This window comes from Protomyctophum parallelum, assembly GCF_964188405.1.
Source record: "Protomyctophum parallelum genome assembly, chromosome: 7".
Lineage (NCBI taxonomy): Eukaryota > Metazoa > Chordata > Actinopteri > Myctophiformes > Myctophidae > Protomyctophum > Protomyctophum parallelum.
The window spans coordinates 12,999,542-13,020,605 of record NC_139705.1 but is presented as its reverse complement, the minus strand read 5'-3'; the positions used below and the strand labels follow the sequence as shown (position 1 = coordinate 13,020,605).

At 40.1% G+C, this 21,064-nt stretch overlaps 1 protein-coding gene across 1 annotated transcript in view; it reads left to right on the top strand.

The window, feature by feature from the left end:
- The window catches only part of LOC310861249 (contactin-3-like), a 50,843-nt gene extending 33,500 nt beyond the window's left edge, over window positions 1-17,343 (top strand). Inside the window, exons 15-23 of the mRNA XM_083768646.1 lie at window positions 7,032-7,190; window positions 7,488-7,637; window positions 8,317-8,387; window positions 9,809-10,043; window positions 12,128-12,237; window positions 13,172-13,358; window positions 14,155-14,267; window positions 15,395-15,560; window positions 17,220-17,343. Of these exons, the coding sequence (XP_083624772.1) occupies window positions 7,032-7,190; window positions 7,488-7,637; window positions 8,317-8,387; window positions 9,809-10,043; window positions 12,128-12,237; window positions 13,172-13,358; window positions 14,155-14,267; window positions 15,395-15,560; window positions 17,220-17,317 (1,289 nt within the window). The 3' untranslated portion in view covers window positions 17,318-17,343. The remainder of the gene's footprint in view (window positions 1-7,031; window positions 7,191-7,487; window positions 7,638-8,316; window positions 8,388-9,808; window positions 10,044-12,127; window positions 12,238-13,171; window positions 13,359-14,154; window positions 14,268-15,394; window positions 15,561-17,219) is intronic.
- Window positions 17,344-21,064: the final 3,721 nt, after the last annotated feature.

Below are 21,064 nucleotides of genomic sequence, written 5' to 3'. Positions count from 1 at the left end.
GTTGAAGTAAACGGTAAAATATCTCTGCTCTTTATGTTTTTCACTGGGACAGCTCTGTCTGTTTATCACAATTATTTCTGTGGAAACGGCAATTGGTCACAGCTCGACACTTGGGTGTCGGCTGTCAAGTTACGAACCCCAGTTTTAGGATTTCGTTTCAAGTGGTTGCAACTTGCAAGTCGTTTTGTTGCAAATCTTTGGTCTTGACTTGGCTTAAGACCAACACACCCATATGTGCAAAATAGGAGCAAGATCATTTAGTATTTTGTCACACCTAACCGTGTCTGCCTATGTGGCTGTCTTTTTGCAATGGTTTCCATTGGAACAGAGCGTTTTCTTGGCATTGTGCAGCTTCCTGCGTGTTGTGCACACTTTGCGTTTATGCGTTCTATGTGCCAGGGCGCCTCAAGTAGAGAAACATTTGAAGCAGATACATGCTCAAGATCCTGCAATCGGATGATTTGAAGGCGGACCGGCATGGCTGCGTCAAGACAGAAGGCCTGCAAGCCTGCAAGGTATTCCGTTTTTTAGGCTGTGCTGGTGGCTGCACAAAACAGGCAGGTGTGCACAACCTGCATTTATCAGCCTGGAATCAGTGTGCAGGTGTGACCGTAGCCTTAGAGGTAAATTCACAGAGGATTTAGCTGTGTGAGTGTGTGAGCCACAGCATTATATTAACCTACCCAGTAAATGTTGCAGTGTTCATTTAACCCTGAGAGTAATCAAATGCGGTTATATCTTGTCCACTCTTTGTGGAGTTTCTACTGGATAAATGAACACTGAGTATTTTAAAGTGTATGGTTTGTCTCATGGCTCTCTGGTGGTCTATTATTTCTGATGAGCAGACACCTTCATTAGAACAGGAAGCAGCAGATGAGGCTAAAGTAAAACATCACAGGCCCTAATTGGTGGGATAATGAAAATAAATGATAAAACTCTGCTCCTTCAGGGTGCCACGGCCAGTTTTCATCTTTTACCTTTTAATTTGCCCCACTGCAACTCTTTCAGCCCTGTTAATTCATTGATCAAGTGCCAGGAGGACCATGAAAAAGAAATGATTACAATTTAGCTGAATATTAGAGGATGAATCTTGAATTAACTTTAATTCAGATGGGCTCATATGTTTACTTGATTTCAGTGGTTGTTGTTTTCTTTGTGTTTGCTCCTGCTAATTGTAATGGGAGCATAATTGAGACTTTGGGCCAAGGACAGAGAATAGAGGGTATGCGCGTGACATCATCATCATACCCGGAAGTAATGCGGGAACGCCTTGTAAATGAGTTAGTTTGATGAGGGCTAGGTGCACAGAAAAATGACACCAAAAATCTCCATTGTTGCCAAAGATTTATTTCTTCAAAGCTTTCCAATAATAATGTTCCAAAAAAATGCCTCAGGAAAATATTTCTTGTACAAAAATAAAATATAACTTCCAAAAATGAAAATAACAAACTTACATGCTATGCTTTAAATTCAAGCATCCAGTGTGGACATTAACAGTCCCAACACTGTCCTAGGGCAGAGCTTCCAGCATTGTGCCCCTTTCCTCCCATGTCTCACCATGGACTGACTACATGAACTCAAAGTCAGGCCTCTGACTATTGGCCCATACCATCTGTCTAGAGACAGGTTTCCCCAAAGTATTCACTTATAAATCTAGTGAACAAGCAACACAGAAAACATTTACAGTACATTTGTCAATACCAAAGTAATCAACAACCAGTTCTTAAACAACCCGTCTCAGTGCAATCATATGAAATAGTATGTATTGCCAGACACACACCCCTGCAACATGGTGCAACCCAATTTGAATCCACCTATAAAAGGAGTAGTGGATTCAGTGGTGGTGACTCTTTTGTGTACTTTTGACCAGTAAATGAGGATGGTGTGAGTAGTGGGTGTTTGAGTTATCATTACTATGTTGTCAAACTGTTGGACTTTGAAAGGAATAAAAGTATGTTTGACCAACCCATTGTCTCTGTCCCAATTATGAAATGAAATGAATGGATATATGCAGATAAAACGGTAGAAGTCAAGATCAACTGATTGCTAACTTAGCCGGCATAGTTAAACAGCAAACTGTTGGATAATGACTAAATACGGAGGGCATGTTGAGTATGAAATGAGGTCATGATAAACAGAAAATGAAAAACAATTAAACATGTTTGGCTCAAGAGGAAAAGTGAGAAAGCAGTCTGTCTTTATCACACGCCTACTGTGTGGCAAAAAACTACTTTTACATCCAAACAGAAAAGTCCTGTCTGATTGCATTGAATGACGTTAAACGACATTAAACTCACTTTGCCACGTCACATTGCCACTCGATTTCCCATTCACATGTGCATACCCTCTATAGCACAATGGTGCAATTGGGTGTTTTATTTTGTGCGCAATTGTGTAATTGTGTTGACACGAGAGATCAAAAATATGGTGTGGGATCAACATGTGAGTACAATTTAATCAATAGACTGTATTCTATATAATGACCTCATTATATATCTTTTTTTTTAATAGATCAGGATCAGTGCTATTGGTCACACTTACAGTATGTCTCTCAAATTATTTAACAACTTAAGCTCTATCTTATTTTTTAATATAAGCTCACAATGCAATGAATTTTGCCTATAATGAAAAAATGCCCAAAATAAGAATGCCAAGTTGAAAGTGATTAAAGCTTGTGACTAAATGTCATAACTCAAAGTAATTGTATTATGTTATTTACTGTAGTGTATGGTCTACTCTACTCTATGCCATAGCATAGACCACTGTAGTAATATGTTATTTACTGTAGTGTATGGTCTACTCTATGCCATAGCATAGACCATAGTAATATTATGTTATTTACTGTAGTGTATGGTCTACTGAGTACTGACTCTACTCTATGCCATAGCATAGACCATAGCTAAGTCCTGGAGCTAACTATTTCCGTAGACAACGCCCTGGTAACGTCTGTCCCAACAGCCAGGAATCTTGGTGTTGTCCTGGACAGTCAGCTCTCGTTCAAAACTCACATCACAGCTGTCACTCGATCCTGTAGGTTCTCACACTATAACATACGACGAATTAAGGGCAGTCCATACTCTCTCCGACCACCCAACTTTTCGTCGGAAAGCTCCGGTACAACTACAACATGACGTCACTTGCAACTTCTGAAACGCATTTCTCAGAATTTTTGTTCTGAAAGCTGCACTCCCAGATGTTGTGACTCTCCGAACTCTACTTCGGAGAAAAAATAAAAGTCTGATCTTTCCGACTGCCCTTTAGACCGTTCCTCACCCAGGAATCAGCCCAGCTCCTAATCCAGACAACAGTCTTGTCAAAACTCGACTATTGTAACTCCCTCCTTACTGGCCTACCAGCATGTGCACTTAAGCCTCTCCAACTGATCCAAAATGCCGCAGCTCGCTTGGTCTTCAACCAGCCAAAATTCTCACATGTCTCCCCCCTGCTCCGTTCCCTCCACTGGCTCCCGGTCGCTGCCCGCACAGAATACAAAACTCTGATGCTGGCATTCAAAGCAACCAAAGGTATGGCTCCCCCATATCTTGAAAGTATGATTGAACCCTACAAACCCTCCCGCGCACTCAGATCAGCCAACGCAGGGAAGCTGGAAGTACCCTCACTAAAAACAACGGGACAACGCTCCACACGTCCCAAACTCTTCTCCCTTCTGGCTCCAAAACTGTGGAATGCACTTCCCATTGCAGTCAGAACTGCAGCATCACTCCCAATCTTCTGCCGTAGTCTGAAAACCCACCTTTTCAGACTCCATCATGGCCCATAGCACTTACCCTACCCCCTTAGATAGCATTTCAGTTCAGTTCAGTTTATTTTTCGGAAGGAGGACATACATTCATACATTGCACACAGTTTCCATCATTTTTCATTTTTTCTTTCATTTTTATTTATTATTATTATTTTTATAGTGTCCATAATAATAAAAAAATAAAGGATGGAAACTGTGTGCAATGTATGAATGTATGTCCTCCTTCCGAAAAATAAACTGAACTGAACTGAAATGCTATCTAAGGGGGTAGGGTAAGTGCTATGGGCCATGATGGAGTCTGAAACATTTCTGTCGACTTAGATAGCATTTGATACAGACTTATACCATGTTATGTAGACAGCACTATAATTGCATTGTATGTAGTCATAGCACGTCATAGTACATATGTATACATAGTATAGTTATGTATAGTTTATATGTATAGTTTCATTATATAGATATTCCACTGTTACTTTCTTAGCTTACGCATGTTTCATGATAAATGCTTTTTATGTGATGTATTCCCATGCTTTTTTGTTCTTGCTTAATGTAAGTCGCTCTGGATTAAGAGCGTCTGCTAAATGCCTAAATTGTAAATTGTAATAGTAATATTATGTTATTTACTGTAGTGTATAGTCTACTCTATGCCATAGCATAGACCATAGTAACATTATGTTATTTACTGTAGTGTATGGTCTACTCTGCCATAGCATAGACCATTGTAATATTATGTTATTTACTGTAGTGTATGGTCTACTCTATGCCATACTGTAGCATAGACCATAGTAATATTATGTTATTTGCTGTAGTGTATGGTCTACTCTATGCCATAGCATAGACCATAGTAACCGGATCACCGTAGACCCTATGGTGATCCGGTTACTCAGCAGGGAGATAAAAGGTTCAACATATTGAGACAACAGTGCTCAGAGGAGCGCCTCGTACAGTATGATACGATGGTATTCAGCACTGTCATACAGAGCTATAGCTTTAATATGATGACCGTGATACTGTAACTGTACACTGAGGGACTGCATAAATGATTGGATAATGACACAATCATGTGCTCACATGTGCTGTGCTGTCAGTGGGGATATGTACAGTAGGCCTCTGCAGCAGATGTGCCAGCCCTGAACACTGCACAAAGTGCCTGCCGCACCACCAGAGCACACACGCTGCCCGTCACATTATACAACTGTTGACTTTGAGTCATACAAGATCACATCGTTTTGGAGGATCACATTAACTCTTATCACCTCAACTAAAGGATTAACTTCCTCCATATATGGTATTCTAAACAATAATTTACCAATTCACAATACAGTGAACATTAAACATAAATGGGAGACAGACTTGGGATGCACCTATGATGATGTGGATTGGGAGATAATTTTAGAGAGAGCTCAGAGGGTTCTGGTTTCCACCAAACATAGACAGATGCAATTTAACATTTTTCACAGAACTTACTTTACTCCGCTCAGGTTACACAAGATTGAAGCATTTCCCCTATGTGCCAAAGATGTAAGATAACAGAAGGCTGCCTATTACATATGTTATGGAACTGCCCACTTTTAATTGATTATTGGAAGTTCATCTTGTCTACTGTCTCTGATATCATAGAGGTTGAAATACCACATGATCCAAGAATTTGGTTACTGGGTGACGTTACATTGATCAACACAAATTTCAACAAAGCATACTTTGTGTTACTCGCCAGTACAGCTGCGAAGAAAATCATCTTGGTTAATTGGAAATCTGAAAAATCACCTTCACAGAGACACTGGCTGAATGAGCTTTCATCATACTGTACCCCTGAAAAGATACTGTACAATGTAAGAAGAAGGCCTGCTACTTTTGAAAAGATATGGGGCAGGTTCTTTGAGGTTCTACCTTCAATATCTCCTCTGGGTTGATTTAGTTTTAGTTTTTATTTATATTGTTATTTTCATGTATTTATCCGAGTTGTTGCTGTCAAGAGGTGTTGTGTACAATACAGAGTAATGAGAGCTGTGTAGTTTTCCTTTCTGGGGTTGGGGTGGGGGGGGGGGTTGTTTTTACTGTTTTTTGTCTTTTCCTTTTTGAGTTTGTCTTGTCTTGTTAAAATAAATCATGATTCTGTAATTCATTGTTGTAAATGATATCTGCATTATCAATAAATAAATCTTTAAAAAAAGAAAAAGATCACATCGTTTTTTACCTCGAGAAGTATTTGTTCATCGTTCATCTTACTACTTTGTAAGGATAGTCTTTGACAAGCAGAAAATACATAGGTTTACAACCAGGTCTATGGCTTGGAAACGGCATAGATTTAACTGCTAGAAAAGTAGGCTTTTTGACCGTTTGTAATTAATAAAGTTGCGGTACCTTGATTTTACAGCAGCCCTCTCCTCTTTTACTTTTTTGAGTGCTCGGATCGCCCCTCTTCTTTCAAGTTTTAGTCCCGTTGATCCTAGAAGCACCAACCGTACATTTTTTACTCAACTTGTACCTCCACTGAGCACCTGATTGTCTCCACCAGGCCGAAGGCATGGGGGGAGAGTATGTTTTGCACTCCGTCCGTCCGTGTGTGTGTCTGTCCGTCCGTGTGTGTGTGTGTGTGTGTGTGTGTGTGTGTGTGTGTGTGTGTGTGTGTGTGTGTGTGTGTGTGTGTGTCCGTGAGCAGCTAATCTCGGCCACCGTTAACCCGGTCGATGCCAAATTTTGCACACACTCCCTGGATGCCAACGATGAACCTCTGCGCCAAACTTTCCAGAACGGCCTGTTATAGCGCCGCTTTGTGCAAAACAAGTTTTTGCACAGCACACCTACAGTCTCTCTAGAGCCATTCAACGAAACCGGTCTTTCAGATTTCTCAGACTCCATCCTGATTGGTTAAGATTGGCTTCCAAAGTTCACAGGAGTGCTCAGTTTCAAACAGATGTCCTACATTCCTATCCTGGTGGAGACCTGTGCCCAGAAGGGCACTTTTTCTAGTTGTTCTCTCTTTTCGCCTATATTCTGTACTTTGTTGACCGGGGTCCCCCAGGGGTCTATACCACCGGCCCCCTCCTTTTTCACTCTACAAAAAAAGGCTGCAAGCATTATGGCTCACTGTGACCCTGTAGATCTGTTATTTTGACCCAATGTTTGCATGCCCAGAATATCGACACCAGGGTTCATGACTTCATGTTTTTACAAGACCAAAAAAAAGGAAGTTCCTTCTATATTTGTGTATGTCAGTGAAACTCTTTTGGATAGCTCACAATACCCATTTCTCTGATTGAGTCAGGCCCTCCTGGGCCCCCGGACACGGTGGCAGTGGAGGAGGTAACAGACAGCACAGCGCAGTTGATCTGGAGCCCCGGCAGGGACAACGGCAGCCCCATTACCAGCTACCTCATCCAAACCAGGACCCCCTTCACAGTGGGCTGGCAGAAGGTGAACACAGGTACATATACTGGGAAAACCACAGAGATGGAAGTGCCTGTATGCTTATATATTTGCATTTGCTTTGTTGTCTGTTGGCTTGCTGCCGGTTGCTGGATTGACCTGGCATGTAGGCATTTCAATTAGGGCTAAATTGAATAAAGATCCCACGTTTAAATGTATCACTGGAATGGTAAATTGAAGACAATGATCAGGCCTAATTCATTTTATTTAAAGGCCGATTTTAGGCAACCTCGATTCGCCTTATTGAATAGTGAATTGCCACTGAAGCATAAAATTGGTTTCCCTTTCCCTCCAGTCCCTGAGGTGATCGATGGGAGCACGTTAACAGCCACTGTGGTGGACCTCAATGCCTGGGTGGAGTATGAGTTTAGAGTGCTGGCGAAAAACAGCGTTGGAGTCGGTGAACCCAGCCCCGCCTCCCTCAAGACGAGGACAGAGGATTCAGGTATGCACACTTTACACTTTTCAACCAAGTCACATCCAAATCTTCCAATTTTAATACTCCTTCCCTCCTCCTCAAATGTAGCCTATAGAGCATCGCAGTCCCGCCCTCTGCGAGGGCACCGGAAGAGAATTCACCATTTATTTTCCCATAGAAGTTTCCAAACGTATTTATTTAAAGACCTGTAAGCCTCGGACAAAGCCAACAGCCGAGTTGACAAATCTCTGAGTTAGAAATAAGAAAATAGGGCAGGATTGTTGTTTTTCTTCTTTCTAATTATTTGTTCGGCCCAAACGAAGTGTTTATTGTCATGATTTGTCAACTCGGCTGTTGGCTTTGTCCGAGGCTTTAAAGGTCTTAGAATAAATACTTTTTGAAACGTCTATGGGAAAAAATGTATGGCAAATTATTTCCTGGTGCCCTCGTCGTTCTGAAAGGGGGCGGGACTGCGGCGCTCTAGCGCTTTTCTAAGGACCCAAAGATGCTTTACATGGGGGGGGGGGGGAGAAAACAACACTAAGAAATGGCATAAAGAGTTTATATTGATACCAATGCTGTTGAATTTGGGTGTACTTTAAAACTGTTACTGTACAAACATCTTTAAAAAAGAAAAAATCCCACACAAATTACAGTATAAAGGTTGTTTTTACATGGAGCCATAAACATGGCCTCTGTTGTGTAGTTCCTGATGCGGCGCCAAGTGACGTGGGTGGAGGAGGCGGAAGCAGGTCAGAGCTGGTTATCACATGGGAGGTAAGTCATCTTGTCTTATGTTCTGGTCCTACCCTCTAAAATGGCAGCAGTCAGGTTTAGTTTCAGACCACTGAGAGAGGAGGTGCTTGTTGTTATTTGACTTTAAATCAAAGGCCCTGCTCCGTTTCCGTTTGGCATGTGGGTGTCATAAATTCTGGTTCAATTGAAATCTGGCTCAGTGGACGCCGGCAGTTGTAATTTGTTAGTTAAAGACTGTGTGTGTGAGGTTATGGCAGTGCATACACAAGCTGACAGATGCATTATGAGGCTTGGACGTGTGAAGAAACAGCTATTGTTAATTTGTTCAGTCAGATCTGGAATATACATTCAGCTGTGTGGTTGCTGAAGTGTTAGAGGGGCATTTCAGCCAGTGAATTTAGCTCAGACATTCACTGTAATATAATTATACTCCAAGAGAGACTGACTTGTAATGATTTGTTTTGATTTGAAGTCCAAAAGATAATTTGTCATATAAACATTAATTTGAAACCCATATGCTCTGAGCAATGTCCCTACAGTAAGTGAGCTGATCTGCTATTTTTATCATTTCATGTTTAAGATGACTAAAACACTCTGGCTGGTGTGTGAAATTATTATTATAATTATGCATAACAAGAAATTATCTTTTTTTAAAAGGTATTTAAAAATGTAATTAACCAATTACTTCTATACTTTGCAAAAATAGAAAGCATAGAAGGCAACATATCGTGTTAAGAGCTTGTAGATATGTTATTTTCAGCAAATGTTCAATCCAGGCCAGAACAGGGACACTTGGGTTGGGCACTAAGGAAACGTGGGAACCTCGATTGGCAAAGTAATTGGCAAGTAATGTAAAGTATACAATACATGATTCTGGCCTTGACAGCCCATACATCTAAACAGAAAAGTCCTATCTGATTGCATTAAACAATGTTAAACGACGTTAAACTCACTTTGCCACTCACTTTGCAAATCTATTTGCCACCCACTTTATGCATGTGCATACCCTCTATTGTAGTTCAAATATTAGACCTTAATGGTTGAATGTCCAATCATGTACACTTTACTTAAGACATTTCCAAATATTTATAAAAAATTATATATATATATATATATATATATATATACACAGAGGTGCCCATCTTTCTGTTACCGGTTAAAAAAACATGTGGCCTATTTATTTTAGTGGTCTAATTTTCAACAAATGCAGAAATAACTTCATTTCAGAGGCTGCAGGGACACTATAATGAGCTCCATTTTTTTAAATGCCATTTAGCCCTCATTTCATTTAGTCAGGTGGGGTAAAAAGCAATTTGTGGGTCTCACACTTCTCTGGGCGCTCCAATATTGGGTGGCGGTGATTGTGTCAGCCCAATGGTGGGCTGAACGTGAGTGGTTTGTATGTGTTTTAATATCACTATAGTTTTGTGTTTCACTCTCAGCCTGTCCCCGAAGAACTGCAGAATGGTGAGAGCTTTGGTTACATCATCGCCTTCCGTGCTTTCGGAGAGGTCACCTGGACCCACGTGGCCACATCCGCCCCGGGGGCGTCCCGCTATGTGTACCGCAACGATAGCATCGCGCCTTTCTCCCCATTTCACGTCAAGGTCGGAGCTTATAACAGCAAAGGACAGGGCCCCTTCAGTCCAGTGGTCACCATCTACTCTGCAGAGGAAGGTACATTAAGATCATTTCACAATATTATTTGCATAGATGCAAGATTATGTATTACACTAATATTTAAAAGAATGCATATGAGATCAAGGAAATCCAAAGGGCATATAAAAACTTCTCTATTGCGTATTTACGGACTGTCAAAATACAAATCATTTGACCTCCTGTAGTTAGATATTTCAGTAATTCGGTCATTGAGTTTTCACTCAGGTTTGGTTACATAGGCATACTGTACTGTTATTGGTCATATTGCTGCTGGTGGTAAAAACATTTGAGGTTATTTTTGCAGCCAGGTTGTATTGGGGGTGGGGAGTGGGGCGGGGGTCGCGAGACATGGTCAAAGCATTTCCGGGGTTCCCCAGCCAAAAACCCATTTTTGGCTGGTGTTACACATTATGTTATAATTTAGCTATTGAAAAATAGCAGATCTACAAGCTCATAGCACGCCACCGAGTGGGGCGCTACGAGCTTGTAGGTCTGCTATTTTTGAAAAATCATTAAAATGTGCTTGAAATCTTTCAGAAAATTGTCATGATTTAGAAAACTTTTTTTAGCACTACAAACATAATAGCACTTCATGACCAGAAGAACATTGTTGAACTTTAAGTTGCTTTGCTGTCAGTATTTTGAGTAGAAAGAGCTTGATAAATAAATTATGGTGAACAAAAAGTCTTCCAGTGAGAATTTAAATAAAGATGAGAAGCCACGAGAAGGATATACTGTAAATACAAATGTGTGTAAACATAGAAAGAACAATTTTACACAAGATTGCTTCCTAACTTCACCAGTGTCTTTGAAGTCTTATCCAAGAAAAGGTCAGACTAAAAGCCACATCTCAGCATGTTTACAGATACTTGGCAAATACTGTTTTTGTTTTGTTTGTTTGGGTTTTCTTTTTTTTTTTAACATTGAAGTGGCATGATAAATAATTGAATCCATGCACATATAAAAGCATCTAGAAAAAAACTAAAACCACTTTAAAAACAATTCATACTATACTGTATTGAACATCTATTATTCAGCAGATATTGGTAGCAATGATTCATCTAAGGATGTAAGATATATCATATTTCAGGACTGGAGGATTCATTCAGGTTATCTTGGGATGTTAAAGAGCCACTTCTTTGGGTTTGTGGGTCATTTGTGTTTTTAGATATTTCAGTATTTCGAAGTGTCCATGGACTCCATGATGTCATGGACACTGGGCTCACTTCCTTTCTGGACCACAATTCCCATAATGCTTTGGTGCACTGATCCTCCTTGTGGATAGGGGGAGGGTTGTCTTACTGAGACAACATGTAGTCCAAGAACTGTCTAAAGAGGACGAGACGCGAAGACCGTACGGGCGACGCCATGTTGCTCCATGGTGCTCCATGGAAGGAAAGAAACATGCACAGTTGAGACCAGGAAGTTGTACATGCACAAATTTGGTGCACAACCAGGAAGTTGTACAACTTCCTGGTCTCAAGAACTCCCGGCGCTGATTGTGTTAAGTGTGATTTATACTTAGATGGACACTTGGGATATTCAACTAGATTAGGCCGGGGGCCACAACTGTAGAATGATTGTGTGTGGGGGGGCAGCACAGCGTGCACGTGAAGATTTGTGGGTTCTCAAAATGCATATTTCTGCACAGTAATGAGCAGGATAATATGTCTATACAATACATGCAGGTATATATGCTACCTTAGATGTTAGAATAGATGTAGACCTATTTGACAGTGCATAAACATATTTTACATTAACGGCCATCAACGAGCACCAGCTGGACACACACACACACACACCCTCTGCAGTGCTCAGTGACTCTCCAAAAGTCCTTGAATATGATGGAATATGATTAACGATTACTGTCATTATGGTAAACTCACAATTCATATCGCAAACACCATACCTGTAACTTCCATCAGCCCTCTTATTATTCCCAGACAAAAAAAAAGAATTCTTCCAGGGCCAGTTGAATACCACTGTCGTAATGTGTCGCAGTGTGACACATTCTGAGCTTGTCGATCAGATGTTTAAGGTGCACGACACAACACACAATGCCCAAATTCTAAGTATACATCGGGCATTTTTGTTGTTTCCAGAGCCAAGCGGGATGCCAACAGGAGTCTGGGCCCGAAGTGTCTCAGCCTTTGAGATCGAAGTGAACTGGCAGGCTCTCTCCTTCACCCTTGAAAGAGTTTTGGGTTATGAGGTACATTACTTATTTTAAATGCAAATGAAAGTCAAGAGTTTCTGCAACACAATTCACATGCTTGCTGTCACCTGCGGTGTACCTCAGAGGCACTGCCTCTTATATTAAACAGGTCTTCACAGCACTGGCTCAACAGATACATTGGGCAGACAAGAGTACAAAAGAATTGCCTCTCCACATGCCTTGTACTGCTTTTGTCAGGTGATGATTGATAGGTGATAGACTTTCATTTGACCCTATACCAGACAAAATATCTTAAGTTAAGAGCAGAGAGAGAGGCGAGACAGGCGTCTTACGAGACAAGACAGCAGTCAGATTCTAACTTTGCTGCTCATGCTCACTATAGGTGAACTAGCTGGGTGAGCTGTCATCAATATTATAAAGTTGGAGTAGTGGGATTGATTTTTGCATATTGAATTGATAAGTTACTTTCAACACTGATGTACTTACAGTAAATCAGACTCTGTCTGGCTTCACAGATAATGTAAGGATGTTATACTTTGATACTTAAATTAGTACAGAGGAATTGTGCAGCTTGAATCAGTTGTTGTGTGCAATATCAAAGTAAAAGTACTCTTCTATATGGGCTTTGTGATGATCCATGGATAGGAAAAAGTGTCAGCTAAATAATGAATGTTAATTTTAAGATAAAAAAGGCTGCCCCAAATCCATGAAAGAAAGATAACAATAATCTCTCCCAAGATAGTCCTATTATCCACTGCTTCATTATCCAGCTCTCTCTCTCTCTCTCTCTCTCTCTCTCTCTCTCTCTCTCTCTCACTCTCTCTCTCTCTCCTCTGCAGAGTTCAAAACTAACTAGATAACCTCCCTTTGAACCCCCATTAGATAATATACAATGTACAGCCCTCTTCTTCATTCCCAAGCTGTAGATCATGGCTAAAATGAAACAATACATGCTGTCCATTCACGATAGGTGGTATACTGGGAAGATGACACTAAACCGGAGACCATGGGGAAACTGAGGGTACCAGGGAACCAAACTTCGGTCACTGTGAGCGCCCTGGCAGGAACCACTCAGTACTTCCTCACTGTCAGCGCTTTCAACACAGCTGGTACAGGCCCCTTCCTCCCTGCAATCAACGCCACTACAAAAAAGCCACGTATGTATATCTATAAATAAGTTAAGACTCGAGATGAGAACAAGGACACACAGAAAGGTGGTGACATGGAACTAAGACCCAGAATGATAAAGGCCATGTTGCTGTTATGTGAATCGAGGCACAAACTGGGCAACTATACTGGTGTGCCCCTGGATGTCTCATGTCTGATCATCAAAATGAAAGGCTGTTTTTGTATCCACATTGAAGAGTATTAAAAGGTTAAAAACATAGAGGGTTATATATCTGAATGAATATGAGTAACTATGATCAATAACATTAATGAGCTAAAAGCTTAAAGGACAACTTTTTTTCAAGGTTCATGTTTTAGGTTGTTATTAGAGAAAGTAAAAGATGAAGATTAAACTTTTTTCATTTGCTGCTTTGCAGCAAATGAAAAAAATGAACACTCATCTTTTACTTGCTCTAATAACAACCTAAAACATGAACCTTGGTTAAAAAAAACTAAAGTTGTCCTTTAATGTGTTTTAAGTCACTGCAATCAGTAAAACAGAGACAAAGGCTAGTCTCACTCGTTTCCTCAAAATCAGTGTGTTATGGGAAGAGAAAATATTATAATAGAAATGTAAATTTATTTGTTATGGTAATGAGATGTTACGGTACAGGAATCACGACTTATACAGACAGTATGGAATATAGGAAGGTATATAGGAATGACAAGCGTTTTATGTAACTGAGAGGGAGATCACAAGACCTAAACATGGAAGGTCTTGTTAAATTGAGACAGTACAGGGACTGTTTTCACAGTTCACACCAGATATGCCTTTGTCCCATGCAGCACCAGCCCAACCACCACTGAATATTGAATGGACCCTAACTGGCTCTCAACTGTTCCTTTATTGGGAGCCTGTGGTGGCTATGGAATCAGAGTCAGAAGTTACTGGTTACCAAGTAAGCAACAATTTAATTATATTTGATATGCATTTTGTTTAATATGTATACATTTAACTCATATTACCACTAATTATTGAAGGGGAGCATACAGTTTAGTTTATGAGTGTAATGTTTTAGCTTTGCCTCTGTGTCAGTGCCTGAGTCTGTCTGTGTGACTGTCCGCAGCTAATCTACTTGGCCGATCAGCATAATATTTATTATGCATGCTGACAGCAAGTTAAAGACCTACATTCTGAAATATGCCATTGTTTGTATTGATAATTACAGAGCAATCCTCCAGGATATGGGATATGCGTCTCAAGAGGCTATGGACCGTAACTTGCCAATCTGGCCCCTGTCGTCTGATTTATGGGATCCAGACTATGTGTTAGCCAATTATAATACACCTGTCCCTCTGACTTATGCGATGTACTGGAACTAGCTAATGCAACAGGCATGCAACTTTGCATTATACATTAGATTAACACCAAAATATGCATGTATAAACATGACAACATACACCAAAACCAACAAAAAAAAATTGTGCCGAATTTATACAAAGCTTGCATCCAAACTAATTGTTACGACCCGGCCACACGCGCGCGCGCGCGCGCACACACACACACACACACACACACACACACACACACACACACACACACACACACACACACACTGTCAACTTGTGTAGTTTATTACACCACCTACAGTACATACTCTTGCTAAGTGTGGCAGTGATAACCTGACGCTTACATTAAAAAAAAGTTGATTAACTGGCGATAAAAATATAATTGACACTGAACGTGTGTGAGAGAGAGGGAGGAATACAGTAGAAATGTTTTACAACTGCTATGTAGTTCAATTTCTACTGTAGGTAGAAATGTAACTACATATATCGCTAATAATATTATTAGTACATGTCTGGTGGAGATTTGTGGTATGCTGAAAGCACCTTTCTAATATTGTTGATGTGACATGTGGCTCAAGGATTCACCAACACTTCTTCCGTTTGAGAATCCATTATTTCTGTGGGTCGAAACTGTCAACACTAGTAAAAACACTTGTCTTACAGGTATAAAACTGTTTTAATCCGTCACGCTCCAATACATATTTACCTCACCACCTTATTTCTCTCTCCCCTTCAGCTGTCATACAGGAGACAGAAACACAGAGAGGTGAACACATTTACAACAGCCAATTCAACAGCAGAGCTGACCCTGCCTGAAGATGACAACTATATTATCTACGTCCGGTCGCTGAGTGAAGGAGGGCTTGGTCCAGCTTCGGACCCCATCCAAATCCACCAACTAAGTAAGCTGGCCGCTCACAGTTTGAAACATTAAGTGGTTTGCTTGTGGTTCATGCCTATTCAGTAACTCATACAAGAAGAATTAAAAAAAATTAAGCTCCAATCAATATTTTGCATGTTATCTGCCAAGGATGTTCAAACTACTAGAAATATGAGTGCATCCTTGAATTTGTTTCAAGTTCAAGCCCTAATTGTGTAGGCATGCTTTTGTGTAAGATGAGCTCCAAGGGTCATCTTAAGTGCAAGTGCAAAGTCTGTGGGGAATATGTCTTTAGTGATAGTGCTACAACTAATTTTAGCGCCTCATTTTCACATCAACCACACCTTCACTCGCAAAGTCAGTGCACGGTACTGTGGTATCTACAAAATATAGCAGGTGCACATGGTGGAAGACGCTCTCAAATTAGTTTGCGCTGGTCACAGAAAATAGGACCCTAGATTGCTTCCAAATAAGGTCTTTAGCACTTTATTTCTTTAAAACTGCGTTAGTCACGTCCCCAAAAGTTGGTTGCGACAGACAGACAGACAGACAGACAGACAGACAGACAGAAAGGGTCACATTTGGTGTGAGCACAGGGTAACAACTTGTGCTACAGACAGATTCAACTGGGATTTGAAGGACTCGTATTTCCATACCTGCTCCCTAGTAAATTAAGTCACTTAACAGTTTAAATCCCTGACAGGGACATTTTGTCCTCCTGTGACTCTATAACTCTTGTCCCCCAGCCACCCCCGTTGTGCTGTGCAGCCTTGTATTTTGCTGAAATATGCAGTGCAATCCATCTTTGTCAGAGAGGTTGACTTCCTCTTTTACTAGATGCTATTACTGTCCTGTGGGACTCCAGGGGGGCTAACTCTTCCTCTCCTCTAAATGCTAATTTGCAATGTTGATATTCTGCGTTGAGCCCATGAAAAAAAGCAATTTAGTGAGATTGAATACCACATTGGCCTTTTCTTTCAAATTCATTTTGATGAGGAAGGCTATGTTTGTCTGACATTTTGGTTTACATTTTGAAATGTTCCAATTCATGGAAAACTTTTTTTATTAGCCTATTGATATTCTGCTTGATAATTCATACAAAAGGATGATATAATAATCAAAGCAGAGTGCATTGTTCATGGAAGGTCGGTACTTCCATGAACCAGGTGAATCATGTCTTACATGAATTATAGGTTAATTCAGGTTAACACACACACAAAAACAACTTCAATGACATACAACATTAGCTAACATTATTCATGGAAATTGGCCTGTGGGCTGTATCATGCTTGAACATACAGTAATTGCAAATAAATCAACTTCCGTCACAATTCTGCTGCCCCTTTCACCACCAATATGCATGTATAATCTGTATTTGGTAAGATGCACTCCTTGTAGTAACTTCAGCTCTCTTCACTCACTGTACTGTCTAACAAATAACTTATTGTAATTTGTAGCGTGACCCCTAGGAAGATCACTGTCAAACTAGAACGGTGGGACATTAGATCAAATAATTAGTTCAAGTGAAGAAGACAGGTGTTTATACGTTTATGAATATGATTTCACGTATTATATTCCAAGAGACTATCTCGGACAGAATACATATTTTTGGGTGATAATAGTCACACCACTATTTAAATTAATGAAAAGATATTTTTAATTTCATTACATTCTCTTGCAGGTATGAGTGCCCGAGGCTCAAAGGCGTGGAGTCTAGATGTCTCTCCTCTCTCTCTGCTCCTCATCATCGCAATGTCGACACTCAGATCAACATCATGACACAATGACAAACTTGACACTTTTTGAACCTTCGGTATCAGTATTTGTTATTTTTTTCTATTTGTGAGGTTTAATGTTTGGTTTACCTATTTTGGAGGTGATATGAAACTATTTTGAAAGTGTTCCGTTTGGGTGTATGAAGCAGCACAAAACTGGAGAGTGCTGTTTGAGTCGATGTACAGTATTCGTTTGACTTTTTAGACAGGTCTATTTGACATTGTTTTGTCAACAGGAACGAGTGTTTCTCTCTTTTTGACTCCAGAATGATACAGATGCCTTACTTCCATTCATGTGCCAAAGTAGAAGGAGCCTTCTTGTTGTTGTTGCTGAGATAGCTACATGCTTTCCTTTAAACCTAATTTATCAATTCTTTATCGTTAAAACTGAGTGTCTAACTGCAAATTTCTGTAATATAAAGTTGTATTTTTTAATATTTTAAGTTACCCTCTCTTACACATTACTCGGCAAGGCGGAGCATACTCATTCGCCTGTGCCCGTGCCTTTGGAGACTTGTAATGGCTTCATTTTGACTCTAGTGACGGCAGTGTTTAAGTACTTATGGCTGCCATCTTCATCTTAGAAGTACGTATGTGTTTCATTAAAAAAACGTGGTTGTATCCTACACGGACAGAGGTGATAGTGCATGCACATCCACTCTAGCCCAGGTGCTGGACAAACGCTAATACAGGAAGGAAAGAAATGGTGTCCACAACACTGGTTAATAATACTCAGCTCTACTGTTTTTTTTGCTTCAACGTTTCAATCTGGTTGGATCTTCTTCAGGAATAATAATGACGAGAATGATTATTATTATTAACCAGTGTTGTGGACTCTATTTTTCAGAGGCTAGCCCCTCCTATGCCCAGCTGTCCGGGTTTGTGTGAACACAAACATTGGCTTGTAATTGGCTGATCACCCCATAGCGATGATTTGATTGGCTGAGCAAAGTACATATTGAAGATAAAAGTGAGCGCAGAAAAGTAAAGACACCAAAGGTGATTGGCCGGAATGACATTTGTGATGATTTGATTGGTTGAGGACGGAATGTGATGTATTATAAGAGCGCCCCTCACTTCACACAGGTGTGATTTCTTTTTTCCTGTATCCTAGACGGAACACACTAAACAGACCATAATAGTACGGTCTGCCATTTTCACTTCATTTGTTCATAGAATGTAACATAATAGGCTTTTTTAAGTTATTATGAGCCACTTAATTTAACCATAATTATGCTGCATCCACTCATTCTACTTCTACATCTGCATGCATACAGTTGTGCAAGTGGAAAAGGTGCAACTTCCCTTCACCCACTGCCTATGCATTGCAGCCTGCGCCCATCTCTGTGGACATTCTGTTCCAGGGTTGCATGCCAGTTGCCACACGTCATCAGCCATTGCAGTGGAGAGAGGTTTAAGTGCTGCCAATTGTGCCAGTCTAATTATTGAAATCTAGCCACCAGCTGAGACATTATTTGGCAAAATGTGACTCATTTATGGCTACTTGTGTTTGGAATGTTTGTCAGTCTACCCGTTGTTTGGTTGAATTGACTTTGTTTGTATTGCTGCTTGTTATGTACATTATTTCAGCATAATTTCACTGCTCAGGTATTCCGTACCTGTTTATCTCCAACTTTTAACAGTCTGCAAGGGGGTATCAGAAATATATCTGCACATGACACAATGGTCTACTTAATGGATTGACCTGACAAATGGAAGGTCTGATATGTGCCATGATTTAGCAGCCATTAAAACATCTTAATAAATTAGAGCGGGCCTGAGGGGACTCTATGGGAAAGGACATATACTGTAGGAGAAATGGGTCTAATGGCATCCACACAAGACTAATATATCAGGATTTAAGGATGTCTAAATCAAGACAATCCCTCCCGGATGGCACTACAAAGATTCTGTGCGTGTGCGTGTGTGTGTGTGTGTGTGTGTGAGTGTGTGAAAAAGGAGTGCATGTGCATGCTATTCTGTGAGTGTCTTCATTTTTTAAATGGGCACATATTCCATTGCCCGGTGTGTGTCATGGATGACTGTTCTTAGGAAGGCCATTCAGCATTTGGAAAGAACTTTAAACCCATTTCTTGTACTTAATGGTTCAGGGCCTTGGACAGCTTAAGCATTGAGGAAGTTTTTGTACTCATTTTCAAATTGAACAATACTACAAGGTCAGCCTGAGGGTGGAGAAACCTAATTTTTAACCTGTTGAAATATTATCTAAATATAAATGCCTGTGAAAGGCAAACATTGGAAGCTCAGATTGCAGTGACGCCAAGGCCAAGCCAAGGCTTTGCATTATGAAACGGATGGCTGTGTAGGCTATACATTGCTTTTGAATGTTTACCTCCCCAAATGAGTGTTATCCACTTTAGAAAAGCAGTCTTTGAATCCTGTTTTATTAATGTGGCTTTATTGTACGTGTGGTCAACCTGCATACATTCTCTCATCACAGAATGTCCTTTAATGTTAAGAAAAGAAATGTTTACAAAGAAAATGCATCTTTCTGGCTGATTTAATATTCCACCAAACAGAAGAAAATACAGCAACAAACATTACACAGTTAATTATTTGTTTGTTTTTGAGTGCACAAAAGCACTACCAACCATCGTGTTTTGTAATATTAGTACAGTGGATAAGACAGAGATGTTTTTGGTTTTGGTTTGTATTATTATTATTAATGTATTATTATTTTATGTTTGATCTGTTCTTGATTGTTTTTGACAATTCTGCACAAAGGTCAAGTGTTACTTTTTAAAACAACAGTACCGAATTAGTCAGCCATGACTCATTCAAAAGTGAGTTGGATAAAATGTCTCTCCCACTATTAGATATTATGTACAGTATTATGAGTCGGAGCAACGTCCTCGAGTGCAGGACCATACCACAATGCCCCAATTGTAAAGGCAATTCTCAGTCACTGAAAAACACATGAGCAACACATTTCTAGCAGCTGCTATCACGTCCGTTTGGTGGAGTGACACGAACCCTACCTGTTACAAGGTAGTTAGTGAATGCATACTAGATACTTTTATTGTTTAACGTTATGACTTTACAATTCTATTGCTACTTGAAGGCCCATCAAAAGATACACACATAAGTACTACATCAGCACGAGTTGCCCACAGCTCTGTTTCCATACTGGTCAAAGAACAAATACATTAAAAGCTCTGAGCGGCAACGCTTGGCCTTTCTGTGATGATTCCTCTGTATTTTGATGTCCAGGTGATCTCTGTGAGATTGTGTCAGGGAATGTTTTCACATTGAAAAGTCGTCAGCTGATCTTGGTATACTGGAGCTGTGCATGTATGATATTGTTTGGTGCATTTGTGTTTTCTAAATCAGGGAGTTAATAAAAATAATTCACTGGGGATTTCTTTTTGTCTGTTTCTTCTTTTTTTAAATGCAGTTTCATTTTATCAGCATCATCCGTTTTTAGTGTCTTTGACTGCAGGAAACATAAAAGCAGTGTCTGGGGGGTACCATCAAAAGCTGTAAAGATGATGTAGTGAAGAAATGATATAACGGATAGTAAACTGCTGCAGTAAAGCATCCTCCTGTGGATTAAGTATAGATTCAAAAATTGATGGAAGTATCACAATTGGTTCATAGTATATTGGTTGTATTGAAATACTTGCTTTCTGGATATGATGGTATTGAGATACCAGTACTCCATTTAAGGTAAAGAAATGAACATGCACCATATTTGTACTGAACTAGACTACTGTTTTACATTATACTGAAC